Below are 18,779 nucleotides of genomic sequence, written 5' to 3' on the forward strand. Positions count from 1 at the left end.
GTCTGGATTACAGGACATCCATTCTAGGATAATCCAAAAGTACAGTACTTATGAATCTAGGCATAGAAACACAGGCCAGATTGTCAAACGAATTATGAGTTTGTTATAGAAGAGTAAGATCTTAGAAAAGTATAATCACATCTCAATAGAGGAGTCATATTTATACTTTGACATATTAGGGTTTTTGTCTTTTAAATTAGTTAAGAGAATCACAAATTTAATCGTTTAATTAATGGTTTTCAAAACTGAAGGGATTCGTCAATCTTACCATAATCTCCCATTAGAATTTGGATTTTCCATAAAATAACTAATTCAAATATTTGAATACCTTTTGGGGCTCTGCCCCTTGGACTGCGCTAAGGGCGCTACCCTTAAGACCCTACAAGGGGCGCACCCCTTGACCCCCATCATTCTCTCATACCAGTTTATAATTCGATCTTATATATGCATGCACTCCACATTCACCAAACGTATAATATAGAGTACAAATAATAAGCCTCTTAGCTCACATATTAGTTCCAATTACACTAAATGCTTAGTGACACTAAAACCACCAACACGTAGGATGGGGTTCCAAACTCTATTGGAACACTTGAAGGGATGCTTTTGTTCTCCTTGTAGGTACATATCGTTTTTCCCTCATCTTCTAAAATCATATTATGTGTAACACCCTGTTCTGGTTCATTCTGTGATTTAGGGTCGTGGGCCGGAAGACGATTTTTTAAAGGCTTTGGGCCTCAAGGAGGCCAGGTTTAGTCCTCGAGGAAAGAGGTAATGATGGTTGATAAATCTAATCTTTGAATTGTGTTTTGGGTCGAAGAGTAGAAAAGGAAAAGTCTTAGGTCGGGGCCTTGCATGAAATACATATTTTTGTTTGAGAGGTTTTTAGTCCAAGATATCTAGATAATATTGTGCGACTCTTCAATACCTTTCCGTGGATACAAAGAACGTTGAAATCAAATTTAGAATGAAGAAGTTATGACCGCTCGAAGTTAGTGATGTGTTTTAGGCATAACAAAACAAACTTAAAACTCTTAAGTGTGCATGCAACCTAAAACACAATCTATATTTTCTCTACTGAACCTATAACTATGAAGATCAAAATAAGAACCCTATAAACCCTAGGTGATTTTTGAAAAACACAAGAAAATGGTTTAGGATTACATACTTTATCGTAATTATAGTAAATAAAAATTATCCTTGACTTCTAGAACCTTTGGAAGCAAGCACCACAAATGTCGTGTCTCTAGTGGTTCACACTCAAGCTAGCAAGAAGGAGATAATGGAGAGAGGAGAGGGGAGTCTTAGAATTTTAGATATCCTTTTAAATGGAGTGGTGGCTGAAAAATACAAGGGCTAAGGTCCTTTATATAGTGGTACAAGGAAGCCCTGGATAACCGGAATCTGAATATAATAATAATATTTTAGATTGATAATTATCCAGCTCCATATTTATCCACAAGGGATATTCTAGAAACCCTATAATATCCACTTGAAATCGTCCACCCTCCTGGTGGAAGGTTCTGGAGCATTTTGTTCAACTATTGAACAATTACACTTTAGACCCTACACTTTTAAATAATTCTTTTAATCCCAAAATTAATTCCAATTAATTTTTGATTAATAACTAGTTAAATATTACTATTTCTAATTAATATATTATTCTCGTAATATATTAATAAATTATTTATTTCAATTTATTAATCAAATAATAAATCAACTTCTCTCTCCAAAAATCATCTTGTCCAAGTGATAGGTTTATGAGCAACCCAAAATGATTGTGCTACTATCAATTCAAGAATATACAAATTATAGTTATGGGCTTAGACACCTAATCCAACAGTCTCCCACTTGGATAAGTCTATAACTATAATTGCAAATATAGTGTAACGCCCCGTTCCTAAAAGTACTTAATTATGAGTCCTCGAGATTTAAGAGGAAGGGTATTTTGGTCCTTTTGTGGGAAAAGTGGAAGAGAGGACCAAATATGAAAGTTGGGACACGCCGAGTACGCCTAGCGTAGGCTGGGTTACGCCCAACGTGAGTGTATAAATGGACGCGGGTGCAGGGTGGAGTACGCCAAGCGTACTAGAGGTACGCCCAACGTACTCTCAGAGTTCTAAAACCCTAAAATTAGGGTCAGCCACTATATAAGGAACGTGTTGGTTCATACCTTAGCCTCCATAAGCTCTCTCTTAACTTCAGAAACCCTAGATAGTCGTTCCACCTCCATTGTTGGGTGTGTTTGGCCTTGGAAAGCTTATTTTGGCAAAGGAGAGGCTAGACGAAGAAAGAGGAAGTTGTCAAAGAAGGAGTTGAGTGGCTGGAGCTTATAGATCTGGAAAGATATCATCCTTTGGAGCCTATCTGAGGTATAAAGCTTCTTGCTTGTCATTTATATTGCATAGATCTAAGTGTTGTGAAGTTTTGACATCATTCTTGTCCCAAAAGTCCTCATCTTGATGCATGTTTTGAGTTGGTCGAGATTATCTGTCCTTTCAGACCTTTGGAGAGGTCTTGAGTGAGAAAAATGAGGTCCCAAGGGCTGTGGTTGTTCCATGTGTGAGATAAGTAGGTCTTAATGGATTAAGACCTTGGATTAAGAGCTTTATGGACGTCCCAAGTGATAAAGTTTGAGACTTTATGAATCTTAGGCATATTTGGCCTAAGGATCTAAAGTTTGGGCTTAAGAGCTTAAGCCATTAAGAAGTTATGAGGACTTAATGAGCAGCGAAGTTACGGCCCGCGTAACGGGTCAGTGCTCCGATCCCCAGTTGCGAATTAGCGTGTACGCCCCGCGTACCAAGGAGGGTACGCCCAGCGTACTCCCTCTGTTGGGTTTTTCATTTTGGGCCTTAGGGATTGGGTTGTTATTGGGCTGATGGATTTTGGGCCGTGACTGGACATTATGGGTGGAGTATTGTGGACCCATTAGTTGTTATGGACCATGGGTCTAGGCCCATTTGGTGTGGTGGGCCCAATATAGTAAATTGGGCCAATATTGGGCTTTGCTTAGGACTTTTGGTCTTTGGGCCATCAGTGGGCTTGAGAGCTTACCTAGTGTTGGGCCGGATTTGAGTTAAGGGTAAAATGGTCAATTTACCCTTGGAAGGGTATTGTGCTTAGCCTAATGATTATATGTGCTATGTTGGCTAGTTCGGGATTTTCGATGAGTTGGTGATTCGAGAATCTGCTTCTTCAGTTCAGAGTTTCGGCAGTGGCAAGGTGAGTTATCCTCACTATATCAACAGGGTCTAAGGCACCAAGGTCGGACCTTTATCGGATCGAGATCCGGGTATTTGTTGTTATGTTATGGCTTTGTTATGTTGCATCCTGGTAGCTAGGATGGTATATGTTAGAGACCTGGTTAAGGTCGGTATCCTGTTATGTAGGATGATGCTATGCTAGTGACCGGTTAGGTCGGTATCCTGGCTAGGATGATATGTTATGTGATCTGCTAGATCGGTTTGTTGACTGTGAATTGTTATATGATTGTATGTTTATGTGCACATGGTTGTTTGGACTGGGGTTGGGTTGAGGCGGGTCCTGCTTTGTGCTGTAGGCCAAGATACCCAGGGTGGACCGGTTGTTTCGAAGGCCCAACGAGCGGTCTGGATAGGCTGTAGGCCCCAAGAGGGCAGACCAGACGTGCCGAGGCTCAGAGAGTGGACCAGGCCGACTGAAGGCCTGGTACGGGCGGACCAGTCATACTGTAGACTCAAAGAGTGGACCATGTGGATTGAAGGCCCGGTGCGGGCGGACCAATCACACTGCAGGCTCGATGTATATGGCTAGACTCGGAGGGTGGACCAGGTGGACTGTTGGCCGGTACGGCGAACCAGTCACACAGTAGACCCGAAGTGCATGGTTGTTCTGTGTTCTGATATGATATGGCATGTTATGCATGTATGGTATATGTGGTTGGTATTTTGGGGGTATCTCACTAAGCTTTCGGGCTTATAGTTGTGGTTTAATGTTTTTCAGGTTCTTCAAGAAACCGTGGCAAGGCAAAGGCGTGATCGTACCGCTCCTCATGATTACGTTTTATGATGTGATTATGGGAAGACTCTGATAATAATTGTATTGAAAACCTTTTTGTAATAACATTGAGAAAATGGGTTGTTTTTGAAAAGTTAAAATTGGTTGAATTTTTATGGTCGTTACATATAGCTTCCAAATCGATCAACAAATTGTAGCTTTCAAATGTCATTGTCGAACTCTGACCCAATTAGTTACCTGTCCTAAGATTAGTTGTCATATAATCCTCCATTCTGCAAGATATCATTCGGATATGAGAAATGGAACATAATCAATCTCATTGTCCAATACTTTGTTTCCTGATTTCTGATTTGTAATGACATAGAACTTCTAATCGAACACATCAATTTAGTCTTGTTCGTGTCCAACACTATAAGTCAACACCAAATCACCAAGGGGCCAAAAGTTATCGCTTTTCCCACTAGGTTAAAAGGAATGAATAAAATTTGAATAATATGCTTGAACAATTTATTCATCAAATCTTGCACAACAATATGTTTTATAACATCAAGTTACTGATGCGTTTACGTATTATCAATGCACAATTGAATTGTAAAACACAACTCATATATCTCCGTTTTAAGATTATAAGATATTATCATATTAGAATTACTCCTGATAAATTCCATGAAGTAATTCTTTGGGTGTGGGTTAATCCAATACGTAAATCTCCATTTCTAAATACTCATGAACGTTATAGCAATACCATTGCTATGTCTAACTCCTTAGATAATCTACAATCCATTTCATGATAGTCTTAATTCACTAATTACTTCCAAAAGTACGAACAGTTGTGGAGTTTGAATAATCGAATTATTCGGGAAGTAAAGCATGCAAAATGAAACACAAGAATAAACAATTAACAAAAGGTAGCAAACAAACTCATAAATAATTCTCCATTATTTAATCACCAAAAGTCAAATACATTTACTTTGTTACAAGTTTCAAACTAGTTATCCAACTACTAAAAATAATATCATCTCTCAGACCAATGCTCTTGGCATGCTGAATGTGTTTAGCCATACTCAGACCCTTTGTGAGTGGATCTGCAGGATTCTTTTCAGATGGTACCCTCTTCACTACGAGGTTGCCTTCTTCTACTCTATGTCTGATGAAATGGTCTTTTCTGTCGATATTTTTAATATGCCTGATCTCTTGGTTCCTTTGTCAAGGAAACCGCTCCTTCATTATCATAGAAAATTTCCATTGGCTCCTTGATGGTTGGCACAACTCCAAGATCTCCGATGAAGTTCTTCAACCAAATTTCTTCCTTCGATGCTTTGCTAGCCGTTATGTATTCTAATTCACAGGTAGAATCGGACAGCCTCTTGCTTGGAACTTTTTCAAGTAATTGCTCCTCCATTCAAGGTCAACACCCAGCCATATTAAGAATGGAAGTTGCTCTATTTGTTTGAAATTTGGTGTCACTATACCCAGTCACCCTCAATCTAACACTTCCATTAAGTACTAGGACCCAGTTCTTAGTCCTTCACAGATACTTGAGAATATTTTTAACTGCTATCCAATGAGATTTACCTGGATTTCCCTGATAACGACTCACCATAATCAAAGCAAAGGACAAATCAGAACGAGTACATTGTTGGATTAGGTGTCTAAGCCCATAACTATTTTGGTATGTACTTGACCCGATTATGAGCATGATCCTTTTAGGTTGCGTTCACCATAGCAACTAATAGGATGAATTAAGGAGAAAGAGGATTAATTATGATTTATTAATATATTATATGAATAATATATTAAAAGAGAAATCCTATTGTTTAATTAATATTGATCAAGAATTAATTTAGAATTAATTTTGTGGTCAAAAGAGATTAATTAAACTTAGGGGACTGGAACTATAATTATAAGATAATTACAATTAGGCTGATGGATCACCTTGGAATATAGGTTGGACGAATTCTATGGGAAGCCCATAAGGAATTCGTCCAAGGGATATTCTCGAAGGAGTCCATGGGCTGCTTAAGGATTAAGCAGTCATATTAGGGCTTCCACCTGAAAACCCTAGCAGCCACAAGTATAAATAGACCCCTAACATAAGGATTTCGGCCCTATGATTCCTAGTGTTGCCCTAACCGATTTCCTCCCCTCTCCTAAGTCATCTTGTTGCTAGTGGTGTTTGTGACTCCATTATAGGTGAAACATTTGAGGCACTAAGCTTTCAAAGGTCAAGGATATTCAAGGAGATCTTGTTATTACTACATAACAATAAAGGTAAGATCTAAACCCAAGTTTATATGTCAATTGGATGAAAAGGGAGGTATTTGATCAAATAATTGCAAGTTCTTGTGAGAAATTCAAAGGCTATGGAGCCCCAGACGCATATTTTGCTGCAAAACTAAGGTTTCTAAAGAATGAAATCAAAAAATGAATAGAAAAGGATTACCCACGCGAGGTAGTTGAACTGAGAAACCTCAAAAAAAATCTGAATGAACTATATTCTGCTACCGAACATCGCATCCTCTCAGATGTTGAGATTATTGAAAGGCGAACAAGTTTCCAACGAGTAACAGAACTTGAAAAAATGGCAGTGATTGATTTAAAATAGAAGGCGAGATTAAAGTAGGTAACAGACGGTGATGAGAATTCATGCTTCATCCATAGATATGTCAACAACAAGAAATATAAAATTTGTATCCATGGTTTGATCATTAATGGCTCATGGAACACGAACGTGGAAGTAATAAAGAAAGAGACATCTAATTTCTATCAAAAAGAAGTCTTAGGAGAGATGGATATTACAACCAAAAAGTCATCAGCATAAAATTTCTTAGTGTAGATGGACCCACAAGAACCAATTTGGAGAAGTCCTTTTCACTAGAAGATATCAAATGTGCAGTATGGGTTTGTGGAAGCGGAAAGGCACCTGGACCGGATGGATTCACATTCCAATTCATCAAGAAATATTATAAGTTATTACAAGGGGATATTCTCAACTTTGTTAAGTACTTTGACCTTAATATGTTAATATCTAGACCCAGTACATTTCAACCTACTGTAGGATTGGATAAGTGGGCATATGGGTTATCCAATGATGGGATTTACCATGTCGAAGTCTTGCGATCAAAACTAGATTATTACCAACCGGTGAATGATGAAGTTATTATTCCTTGGATACATGAAGTCTCTATCAAAGTCATTACCTTCATTTGGAGAGCAAATTTAGGGCGAATTCCCACCTATACCGCATTGTCATGAAAAGGTGTACCAATTTCGTCCACATTATGCAACTATTGTTCACAGGAAGATGAAGATACAAGTTATATCTTGTTTTGATGCCCTTTTGTTGTCATAGTATGGGAATGGATATTCAAATGGTGGGATATGTCTGTCCCACAATTTGCTAATATTGGAGAACTGATCACACTTGAAAAAAACTGGATAAAATGTACTAAACGGAGAAAAAACTTTCATAAGTGTGTGTTATGGTACTATGTGGCTGATCTGGAAGGCTACGTGTGACCTCATATTCAAAAAGATTCGAACTGATCCAACAAAGGTGGCCGACAATGTCAAGTCTCTAGTGTATATTTGGTTGAAACATAAGAGGAACAATTGTCAATACAAATGGGTTGAATGGTGTGTATGTCCCTTAGTTTGTTAGTTAAACCTTGTATTAATCTTAAAGCTCCCCGTCTAGTTACTTGTTAGGCGGTGACCATTTTATAATACATTTGCCGTTAAAAAAATTTTTAAAAATAAATAAATAAACGCATCTTGATAATCATCACCCACACATAGGAACATCATTACTAACATACTTATTTCATGGAGAAACACATTAGATACCAGTGACGTGGTGGTGTTTCGTATTAACCATTCATAATCACTATATGATAGAATAAAGTACGTAATTAATTGTTGCTTCCTTGACATAACAAATTTTCACCTGACCGATATCCACTTTATTGGTTTCCACCAGCTAATCGATGTCTAGTAACAGACATACACATATACAATCAACAAAATATAGATATACATGTAAAAAACAACACAAATAAGATTTATCAAGTGCTTAATCAATTATCCCAACATCTTTCTTATTGGGATGCCAGAAGGAAAACAAATATTATCTTGTAAATTGTTTCGCCACCAAATCCAACAATCCAAAAAGGACTATACCCAGTAGCAAATCCAAACCATAATTCATCACCTTTGGCGTCATGTATTGTGATTAAAGCCATTAATTCTCCTATACATTCTGAGTCAAAAAACTTGTTGAAGACTACAAAAATTACACGAGTTTTCTAGAAATATTTACCTAATTTCACAGCAAAGCTAATTTCTGAATGCTCTTACGATTTTTTTTTTCAAATTTATATCGCACTGATCTCACTCTCACCTCAAAACAGGTGGTAAATTTTAACTCTTTTCCGAATAATGGTCATTTTATAAAATGCATGCATACCTTCTTTTTTTTTTGTCATTTTGTGTTACTCTTTTAATTAATAAAAACAATTTAAACATGTTACAGGTTTTTTAGTATAATTTCAACGTTTTGACCAGTTTGACAAAAGTAACTTTATATTATAATTAAAGTTTTTAAATTTATCTATATGGCTGTTAAAAATAAATGTAATAGAAATTAATATATTACTATGTTACTAATATTTTCAATAAATTAATTATCTAATTTGGTTTTGCTTTTTGACTTGCATCAGCCCCACGCACTTAAATTAAAAGTTAAAAAAAAAAACAAATCAGATTGTAGCTTTATGCAGCAAATTTACGTATGTGTGAACCTGTAACTTTATAAAGATAATGTCATAATATTAGACAGAAGAAAGAAGGAGAAGAAGATGAGGAAGGAGTAAATATATATAGATGATGCTCATGCCACTCTGCTCCTGCTCCACAACTACACCACCATTTTCAGCTGCAGATGCTGCAGTCAAATTTCTGGACCCACCTCCTTCATTTACTACCCGACGAATCAACCGACCCGGATCCTTCTCCTTCACCTCCTCCTCCTTCATTACAACAATATCATTCAATTCAACCATAACAATTAACACACACTCTCTCTCTCTCACACACGCACAAAGATCTATCTTTCTATAATCTATATGCTATGCGTGTCAATCTATTTGTTTACAGATCAGATGATGGATGTTTCTGTATGTGTATAGAATAAGGAACGAGTGATTTCAGTTCATTTCCATGGCTGCCGCCTTCTGTTCTTCTGCTTCTTCCTCCTCCATTTCTGCATCGCTCTCTCCTCATCCTCATCCCCCTTTTACCCCTGTAAGTACTTAGTACTCTTCTCTCAACTATCTTTATATGCTGATTTTGTTTTCTTTATTCTCTGGGTTCTACGAATTTGACACTAAGTTTTCGTGATTCTGCAAATTCAGGTTTTTCAGGGAGTTTAGATTTGTGAGAAATTTTTGTTGTGTATTTTGAAGGGTTTTATTTTTTTTTTGCAGATTCAGGAATGTGAAAGAGAAGGAAAGGAAGATGATGAGTCTTGTGACCAAAACAGTGTAAAAGCTACGCCGAGTGATTGTTCAGAGAACAACAAAGAATCGTATTACGTCCATCAACCAACGCCTCTCCACCAGCAAAACTCCAAGACCGCTGCCAAATCCTCCAAAAAGAGATCGGAATCATGCGACCGGGGAAAGAAATCCGATGACCGAGGGGTGTCGTGCAACAAATGCCGACCAAGTGCTCGAGAAAAGTTCTCAGTGGTTCCACTCGATACCACCACCGTCGGTCGTCACTCCAACGCTAGCCCCAACGGATTACTTAAATCAATATTCTCATCTCTCGTGAGAAAAAGCCCGAGATCTGCGTCGTCATCGTCGGAGGGGTTTACTCCGGTGTCGGGAAAAGAAGAACAATGGAAAGGCGCCGTGGCTGAACTCTCTCATAAACTCATTCAAGCCACTAAGAAACGCGACGAAGCTATCCTAGAAGCTTCTAGGTTAAAATTCTCCATGACTGAACTCGAAAAAAAGCTCAACAAACTGGAAATCTACTGCCATACTCTCAAATCAGGACTCGATGATTGCGCAAACAAATCAACCACCACCACAAAACACGAGCCAATCAAGATCGGCGATCACGACAGAGTGATCGAACATTTTCTGGTAGCAGTGTCGGAATCTCGGTCATCAATGAGACATCTCAGCCGTTCATTAACCGTACAACTCCCACAAATCGCCGGAGGAAAACTCTACGACCGTATACAACTACTTCTCCAACCGTACGACATCAAGATTTCTGCATCAACAAACCCTAGGATCCTTCTTCTGTACCTGGAAGCTCTGTTAAACCGAGCATTCTTTGAAGATTTCGAATCACCCGGGTTTCAAAAATCCGGATCCAATCATACCCTTAACCCGATCCACAGATGTGAAGAAAATTTCAAATCTTTTATCCGTTTAAAGGAGTTAACTTGGGAAGAAGTATTAAACAAAGGGACTAAACAATTTAGCGAAGACTTTAGTAAATTTTGTGATAGAAAAATGAGTGAAGTTGTAGCCATGTTGGGGTGGACCCGAGCTTGGCCTGAACCGCTTTTGCAAGCCTTTTTTGGCGCGTCAAAAGCGGTTTGGTTGGTTCACCTCCTCGCTAATTCAGTTCACCCTGGTCTACCAATTTTCAGGGTGGAGAAAGGGGTGCGGTTTGATTTGATTTACATGGAGGACATGGGTGCGGACAAGACCAAGAAGTTTACGGTCACGGCTCCTACGGTTCGAGTCATGGTCGAACCGGGGTTCTATATCTATGGGAATGTGGTTAAGTGCAAAGTCATATGCAGGTACCATAGTAATGGTTTTATAAATGTTTCCCCTAATGGTAATAACCCTTTATGATGGAATGGTTTGCTTTTTGGGGTCAACTAAAAAAATGTTTTTTTAATGTGACATAGTTGTGTTTTGAATACTATTAGATTATGGGGTCAAAATGGAAAAGGTTTGTTGTTTGATGATGGGGTCTATTTGGGTTTTATTAAAACCCTAGGGTAAAGGGTAGGGGGGAGAATGGAGAATAAATAAAGTGGTATGATTTAATGATGTTTTTTGTATCGGACAGTTTGACTTGGTTCATTTCGGTTGTCTTTTGTTTTGGCGTGACGTGTTCATTAGTTATAGAAAGATCCCATTTTCTTTATATCATACAAATGAAACATGATGACAAAATTGTACGTACTTCATTCCAGGATCTTACTTTTCTTTATCATCAAACTAACATTTTTTTGAAAGTTTGTTTTGTAATAAATAAAGGTACAACATGGTGAAATGGTTAAAAGTTAAAACAAGTTTGGGTTTTTCTTTTAGATGAACATTCAAGCGTTTTTTTTTTATATCAATCAAGTTTTCTTTTATGTGTTTGAACTATTGAAGATAAAGTATAATCTAAATCGGTTTATTTAATTGTGCACTTCTAGCTATAAACGTGTAATTTGTGGGAATGAAGAACAAAAACACGACATTTCAGTTCTGTAATTGTAAGCTTTATGTCATGCGAACTTACAAGATTTGGGTTTGGAGGATCTTTTTAAGATATCATATGCATGCTACAATTTACGAAATGCAATAAACATCTCATTAAGATATTGTCCACTAATAACAATGGTATAAAATATGATTGTACTTTATATGAAAATCATTTAAAATATATGTATATTTTGCTAAAGAATATTTTATTAATTTGTTAGTTAGATATGTCGTATTCTTTAACTGGTATTGATATGATAGTTTTTAAAGGATCTTTTTAGTCAAACTCCAAGAATCAAAACACTAAAAGAATGTGTTTTTTCTTGGATTAATGTTGCATATATTGTGTCTTTTCTTGGATTAATGATTTAGTGTTGTATTTTGCCATCGGTTGTGGTGACAAGATCTTGAATTGGAATCTTGTAATTGGGCGTATTGGATAAGAAAAAGCGCTTAGAATATGTTGAGCTTCGATTTTTGTCCTAATCCTTGTACCTTACATGATTGTACTTTTGTATGAATGTCTAAGCCTTTTGTTTTATTCATTGATATTTTCCTGTGATTTATTTTTTCATTTCAAAGTAAATACAATCAATATAAATATAGTGTGATATAAAAATATTTAAAATGCACTTAATTTTAATTTTTACAAAAGAAGCAGTAGCATTAATCGGGTTGTAAAGCAACAAACCTAGTTATTTTTAAACTTAGTGCTCCTATGAAAAAACCAAAAGAAATATTGTGTGACAATTGTATCAAACAATGCAGATTTCTTTGGTTTGATTGCTCAAAAAATATTTGAGCTTCAAAAATTCCAAAGAACCCAAATAACCGTGAGAAGAACCATGTCCATTTTTTTTTTGAACCGCCGACATGGTCACGTGATTTACCCAATGCATCAAATATGGAAACGAAGTGATCAACAATCTCAAACTTTAAATTGCAATAGGACATAGTAATGAATCCACGTCAATTCCTTGTTCAACCAAAAGGCATTGTAGTAGGCACTTTGTTAAGCCGAAATATCCAGGCCAAAACATTCAACTTAATCTTAACACAGTTGCCCTAACGAGTTGGATTATCAACTACTATCAATGTAGATTTATTAATAAAATTATATGTGGAAATGATATACATACTCAAAGACGCAAGCTCCTAAAATGGACGTCTTTTGCCCTAAGGTCCGGCGATTTAGGGACTCTTTTGCCGGCGTCTTGTTCATTCTCCGGCAGGATCAAACGTCGGAGTTTCTTCTTCTGTGATTTCTGTTGGCAAGTTCGATGGTTGGGATTGGGCCTGCAAGTCGACCTCGGACTCAGGTCGGTAATCTGAAATTGATTATAAAATTTTCTTCCCCGTTTTATGTGACGAATTTCCCTGTTGATCTCGGAGTGAAGGAATTATGGGATGCATGTGCGAAGGTGGGGACTATGGCTAATGTTTACATTGCTAAGAAGCTATCCAAATTAGGTAAACGTTTTGCCTTTGTTCGTTTTATTAAAGTTTCAGATGAGAAATTGTTGGAAAGAAAGATTAGAGAAATTTGGTTGGGTTCATACCACCTGTTTGCTTCAATAGCTCGTTTTCCGCGAGAATTTGATAGTAAGAGGCAGTCTGATTCATATGTACATAGTGATCAGGTGGTGTCGAAAATTAATGGGCAGGGGCAAGAATCCTATGCGACTGTGGTTAAAGGGGGCAAGGGCATGTATGGGCTGAAAGAGCCTAAATCTACTGTTTGTACTTTGTCTGGGAAGGAAATATGCAATAATCTGTCCTTAAAGGCTTCGGTGTTTGCGAAACTCAGGGATATTAGATTGATTCAGAATTTGTTTGTTTTATTGAAAGAATAAGGCTTTAATGATCTTCAAATCAAGTATGTTGCTAGTGATTGGGTATATTTGACATTTTTGTCTGAAGAAGTCTGCGCCAAGCTCAAGAAATGTAATGGTATTAAGGCCTATATTTCTTTGTTTAGGCTTGTTGTAAATGGGTTTTTTGTTAAGGAAAGAGCTGTATGGATTGAGATGATTGGGTTGCCTTGTTGTGCATGGAATGAAGATGTTGTTTCTAAGGTGGCTAGCATCTGGGGTGATGTATGTTCTCTAGATGATGATGGGGATGCTCCATTGGCAATCAAGAGGGCGTGTATTAAGACTTCTATGCCGACTTTGATTCATGAGACAGTTAAAGTGGTTGCCCAAGGTATTGAGTATGATGTGGCAGTTTGTGAAATTTCAAATTGGGAACCATATATATTGGAAAAGGGGGAGGTGGGCTCGGATATTCCAGACTTGTCAGATGAAGAGAAACCCAAGGATTTTTTTTGGTAAAGATACGTGTGATATATAAAAAGATTGTCAGGAGGGTAACGGTAATGAGGAGGTAGCAGATTCTCTCAATGTGGATAACACTCCAAATTTAGGTGATCGAGGAGCTGGTTTTGTAGATAGAAAAGGTCGTTGCTTTCAAACTAGTGGAAGGAAGAATAAGGTGGATAGATGCTTTGAAGATGATGAGCGAGTCAAATCGATCCCGGTTGATGCATCGGTGAAGTCACCGACTAGGACCGAGAGGGATTCTTTGCCGGCTGATGAGGAAATCCGTCAGGGTGGAGTAGTGGGGGGTGGGGCCTCGGAATCTTTATCTCAATCTCCAAGGTTCCAGCGTGAGAAGTTACACGGGAATTTTAATCTTAATGCCTCGGCGTCGAGATCCTCTGGTTCAAATGGTACTTCTAAGTTGCTATAGAAAAAAGTTCCGATGGTGTAGAAGATATTGAGGATGTCTTGAAACAATATTTTGAAATGCGTGATCTTCTTGGGTATGATATGAAATCTCATAAAGATAAGGTTTCTAAAATCTTGTCTAGCATTGGTGTGCTACAAGTGGATAGATGAATTGTCTATTTTTGAATATTTGTGGTACTCGAACTTCTTTTAAAAGAAGTTGGGTTCATTCATTGTGTATCCAGAATGGGTGTCATTTCTAGGGTTGCAGGAGACTAGAATGGCAAAAATTGACTTGTTCAAAGTTAGGAGTATGTGGGGTAATCCTTGTTTTGATTTTGCGTGTAGTTGTGCTCGGGGTCTTTCAGGGGGTATTCTTTCTGTTTGGGACCCTAATGTGTTTGTGAAAGGCAATGTTCATTGTACGGATAACGTGGATATTGTTGGAGGAGTTTGGGTTCCTTTTAGTTTTCCTTGTTACATGATTAATATTTATGCTCCTCAAGGTATCCGAGAGAAATTTGACCTGTGGCAATATCTATGGATTTTATGTGACAACCCGAAATTTCCATTCTGAACAAACCATATCAAGCCAATAGAAGCTAGAACAATTACAGAGAAATTGCAGACTTTGGGTATAAGTTTGAGTATTTCAGGTTTAACACATAAGGAGATATCAGGAGAGTGGATGCACTAGGGTTTTGTGCAACACTGTTATTCCAATACTCTATGATATTAGAGTTTATTCCAGGAATAAAATATTTTCTGCCAAAAATCTCAGGACTATAAATAGAAATATGAGCCATATTCATTCATTAGTTACATTTCCAACTAGAGAAAAGCCATTTTCTCTCTCACGGAGCTTCGGGTTTTTATCCCAAATCGTGAGTACTTCAATCTGGTTGTATTAGATAGCTTAGATTGTTCTTAATAACATCAAAATCACGACAAAACAGCAAGATCTGTGAGTTTACCGCCCAAGAACATCTTGGGGAGTAAACTCCTTTTCAAGAGCCAAATGGTGCCTAGTCCTTCCTTAAGCCATGAAACCAGTTTGGACTTGTACACAAATGAGTTTAGGGACAGAAAACAACCTCAAAACACTAAGATCTGTGAGTTTACCGCCCAAGAACACCTTGGGGAGTAAACTCCTTTTTAAGGGCCAAAGTGTGTCCAACGTCCCTCCAAACCTTAGAAATGAACCTTGAGACTACCCATGACATGTTTAGACATCCAAAACAAATAGAATCAAGGGTTGAAAGTGAGTTCACGACCAAGGAAGTTCTTGGGCCGTGAACTCCATATTAGGGTGCCAAAATGCCCTAAAGACCTTCATTAATCCAAGAGACAAACATAACACCTTACATTGATGTGTCTAGGACCCAAAACAATAAAAATATCAACACCCATGAGTGTTTACGGCCGAAACACATGACCAAATGGTCCATGGGCCGTGAACTCAAGTTAAGGGTGTTTTGATGCCACAAACACTTCCAAAGGCTTAGGCTTGAAATTAGAATGCTTCTTTATGACCTTTAGGACCCTCATAAACATAAATGGCCATGAGTTTATGGTAGTAAACTCATTTGGGCCGTGAACTTCTTAGAACTTCAAAGAAAGTGGGTTTTCTTCATCCTAAATTAGAGCTAATGTCCCTAAATCATTCCCTAGCCTTCAAACTTGCATTCCCACATGAGTAGCCATGATTTTACGGCCGTAAACTCCCTTGGGTCGTGAACTCATGGTAGTAAACTCATGTGAGTGCCTTTATACCTTCTTATGTTGAATCACATGTGATTCCAACACTTGGTCAAGGTGTTACCTAGTCCCGGAAGGTGTTTCCTTTCATATAGATGTTATAATCACTATATTCATGTCAATATGTGTCCTTATATGTCATTTAGGACTTATTTTGTCTCGGGACTTCATTCGTGGAACTTCTCATCCATACACGCGTACCCGCTAGAACCCTCACAACAGGTGAGTTCATACCCCTAAATCAATGTTTTAAATGATTTTAAATGCTTTAATTGGGGGGGGGGGGGAATACAAATAGAAAACAGCATGTTATTAAATCATTCATATGTACTTTATAACTGTGTTTTCATTCAACAGATTTCACATACTACAAAATATGATGCATGAAATGGTTTTCTATCTTAAAAATACTTTGTTATCAAATGTATTACTTTTGAAATGTTTATTAAAATGACATCAAGTCATTGTTAATTATTGTTCAAAACTCTTAGATGTCTTACAAAACCATTTTTACCTTCTTGAACAAAACTATATTTATACACTTATGTTCTTATATATGTATTGATGTTATAGCTTTCATCCTTCATTCAGTATCCCACACTCTTGTGTTTTAAGGGTGTATAAACCTACTTGAACAACCAATTACCTTTCAGTTAATTATCATAGGGATAGTTAGAAGATACAAAACATTATTCCTATTACAAGGAATCACACAAGAGTCAGTTCATTCATTAGTCTATACCAGTACATTACATGATACATGAGTACACTTACATATGCCTACATGATACATGAGCACATTTACCTAGGCTTACATGATACATGAGTACGTTTACATAGATACATTTACCTGAATACGCTTACATGAATACCATACATGAGTTACGAGGAAGATTTATTAGTACCTTCTGTGTAAATTTTCCTGCCTATCCCAGTTCAACGGGATATCTAGGCGGGACTAACCATTCCGAATCCCAGCTGATTAGCACCAGTGTTCGATGAACATCTACGGATACCTAAGGTTATTACTTATATTAGGAGTCAGCTACGGGACTAACCATTACTCGAGCCTACTGTTCGCTACAGAGGTTGATGACCATCTACGGAGGTCTAAGGTTAATACTTATATTAGGATTCGTTTACGGGACTAACCCTTCCTCCACCCTGCTGCTGCTACAGAGGACAATTGGACAATCTTCGGATGTTCATTAGGTTATACATTTTGCTTTACGCGATGGCGTGTTAGCCCTAGTACCTCGGGATAACACTTACATTAGTACATTTTCCTATTTACTTTATTTTGTGATACATTCACATAAACGATGAGTTAGACTAATTACTATTTGTGATAGTCAAGAAGAAGGAAAAACTATCATTTTTATAAAAGAACATTCAGGTCTTGGTAGAAGACCATCATATCTTTTTCCTATTTTACTTTATTTTTTGATACATTCACATAAATGATGAGTTAGACTAATTACTGTTTGTAATAGTCAAAAAGAAGAAAAAACTATCATTTTTATAACAGAACATTCAGGTCTTGGTAGAAGACTATCATATCTTTTTCCTATTTTACTTTATTTTGTGATACATTCACATAAACGATGAGTTAGACTAAGTACTGTTTGTAATAGTCAAAAAGAAGGAAAAACCATCATTTTCATAGCAAAACATTTGGGTCTTGGTAGAAGACTATCATATCTTTTTCCTATTTTACTTTATTTTGTGATACATTCACATAAACGATGAGTTAGACTAATTACTGTTTGTAATAGTCAAAAAGAAGGAAAAACTATCATTTTTACTTACAAAAACATTCGGGTCTTGGTAGAAGACTACATTTCATACTTATATCAACTATTCCATTTAAAGATTTACATGACATTCATAACAACATTCCAAAACAGGATAATTACAATTAAATACTTATGAATTCACCAGGTTTAGGCTGATACTCGCTTTCAAAATAACTTGTATTCTCAGGTCATCAGTTAGACAGGTACGATGGCCAGGTTTTGAGAAGACGGAGCACAGACAATACTCATCTTATTTTGATTATTCATTTTATTGTTGTACATTATGAAAGAACACACATGTATTAAAACTTTACTTTTAATGCAATGGATGATGTTGTTGCTTGTTTACTACTTTACATTGTTATGATACTTCACATGACGTCCTCCACCTCAGAACGTTTCCAGCGTTCTAGGTTTTGGGGTGTGACAGATTGGTATCAGAGCATTGTTTATAGTGAATTAAGTGTATCAACCCATAAAAGATATACTAACTATAAATACATTGGGATTAAAACACTCTGTCTAAGAGTTTATACTTTTAAATAATAAAATATTTAACAAAGTATACGTGCCTGCATTCATACTAAAATCCGTGTCACAATGACAAGAACAAAAGTATTGCAATTGTTGAATATCACAGGTAAGCTCGGGGATGTATGGTCAGTCTTGGGAGTAGCATAGCCTGATCAACTATGTTGTTCCAAGGAGTGATTAGCACATGCCCAAGAATGGTTGTGATATGGCAACAAGTCTAAAAACTTACCAACATTACCACAATGAGAACATAATAACAGAACCTAAGTCTAAAATACCATAGGGGTGTTTTGTGTTACTATAAGTACTTTATACTTGAGAACTAAAGCGGGATCTTCATTACCAAGTTGATAGTTGCTAAGTGGATACACTAAAGTTATATGTAACTAGGATGTTATAGACTTAGAATCGGTGAAATTTTTGCTTTACCCCTATTCCTTGTGAATTTGGAGTTAAGGTCA

At 37.1% G+C, this 18,779-nt stretch overlaps 1 protein-coding gene across 1 annotated transcript; it reads left to right on the plus strand.

Moving 5' to 3' along the window:
• The first annotated feature begins 8,857 nt into the window (after window positions 1–8,857).
• On the plus strand, window positions 8,858–11,111 carry LOC145091366 (cyclin-dependent kinase-like protein). The gene is made up of 2 exons (XM_079029064.1): window positions 8,858–9,300; window positions 9,483–11,111. Exons 1-2 carry the CDS (start codon window positions 9,217–9,219, stop codon window positions 10,875–10,877), a joined length of 1,479 nt encoding a protein of 492 aa, XP_078885190.1. The 5' UTR covers window positions 8,858–9,216; the 3' UTR covers window positions 10,878–11,111.
• The last annotated feature ends 7,668 nt before the right edge of the window (window positions 11,112–18,779 follow it).

Source organism: Lactuca serriola, chromosome 3, assembly GCF_051521515.1.
Source record: "Lactuca serriola cultivar US96UC23 chromosome 3, Lser_US96UC23_V15, whole genome shotgun sequence".
Taxonomy (NCBI): Eukaryota; Viridiplantae; Streptophyta; class Magnoliopsida; order Asterales; family Asteraceae; genus Lactuca; species Lactuca serriola.

Excerpts from the sequence above, each read along its gene's own strand:
- LOC145091366 (XM_079029064.1), top strand. The coding sequence starts at position 9,217 with ATGGCTGCCGCCTTCTGTTCTTCTGCTTCTTCCTCCTCCATTTCTGCA. Across the intron at positions 9,301-9,482 it reads CTCATCCCCCTTTTACCCCT|ATTCAGGAATGTGAAAGAGA; the intron begins GTAAGTACTTAG and ends TTTTTTTTGCAG.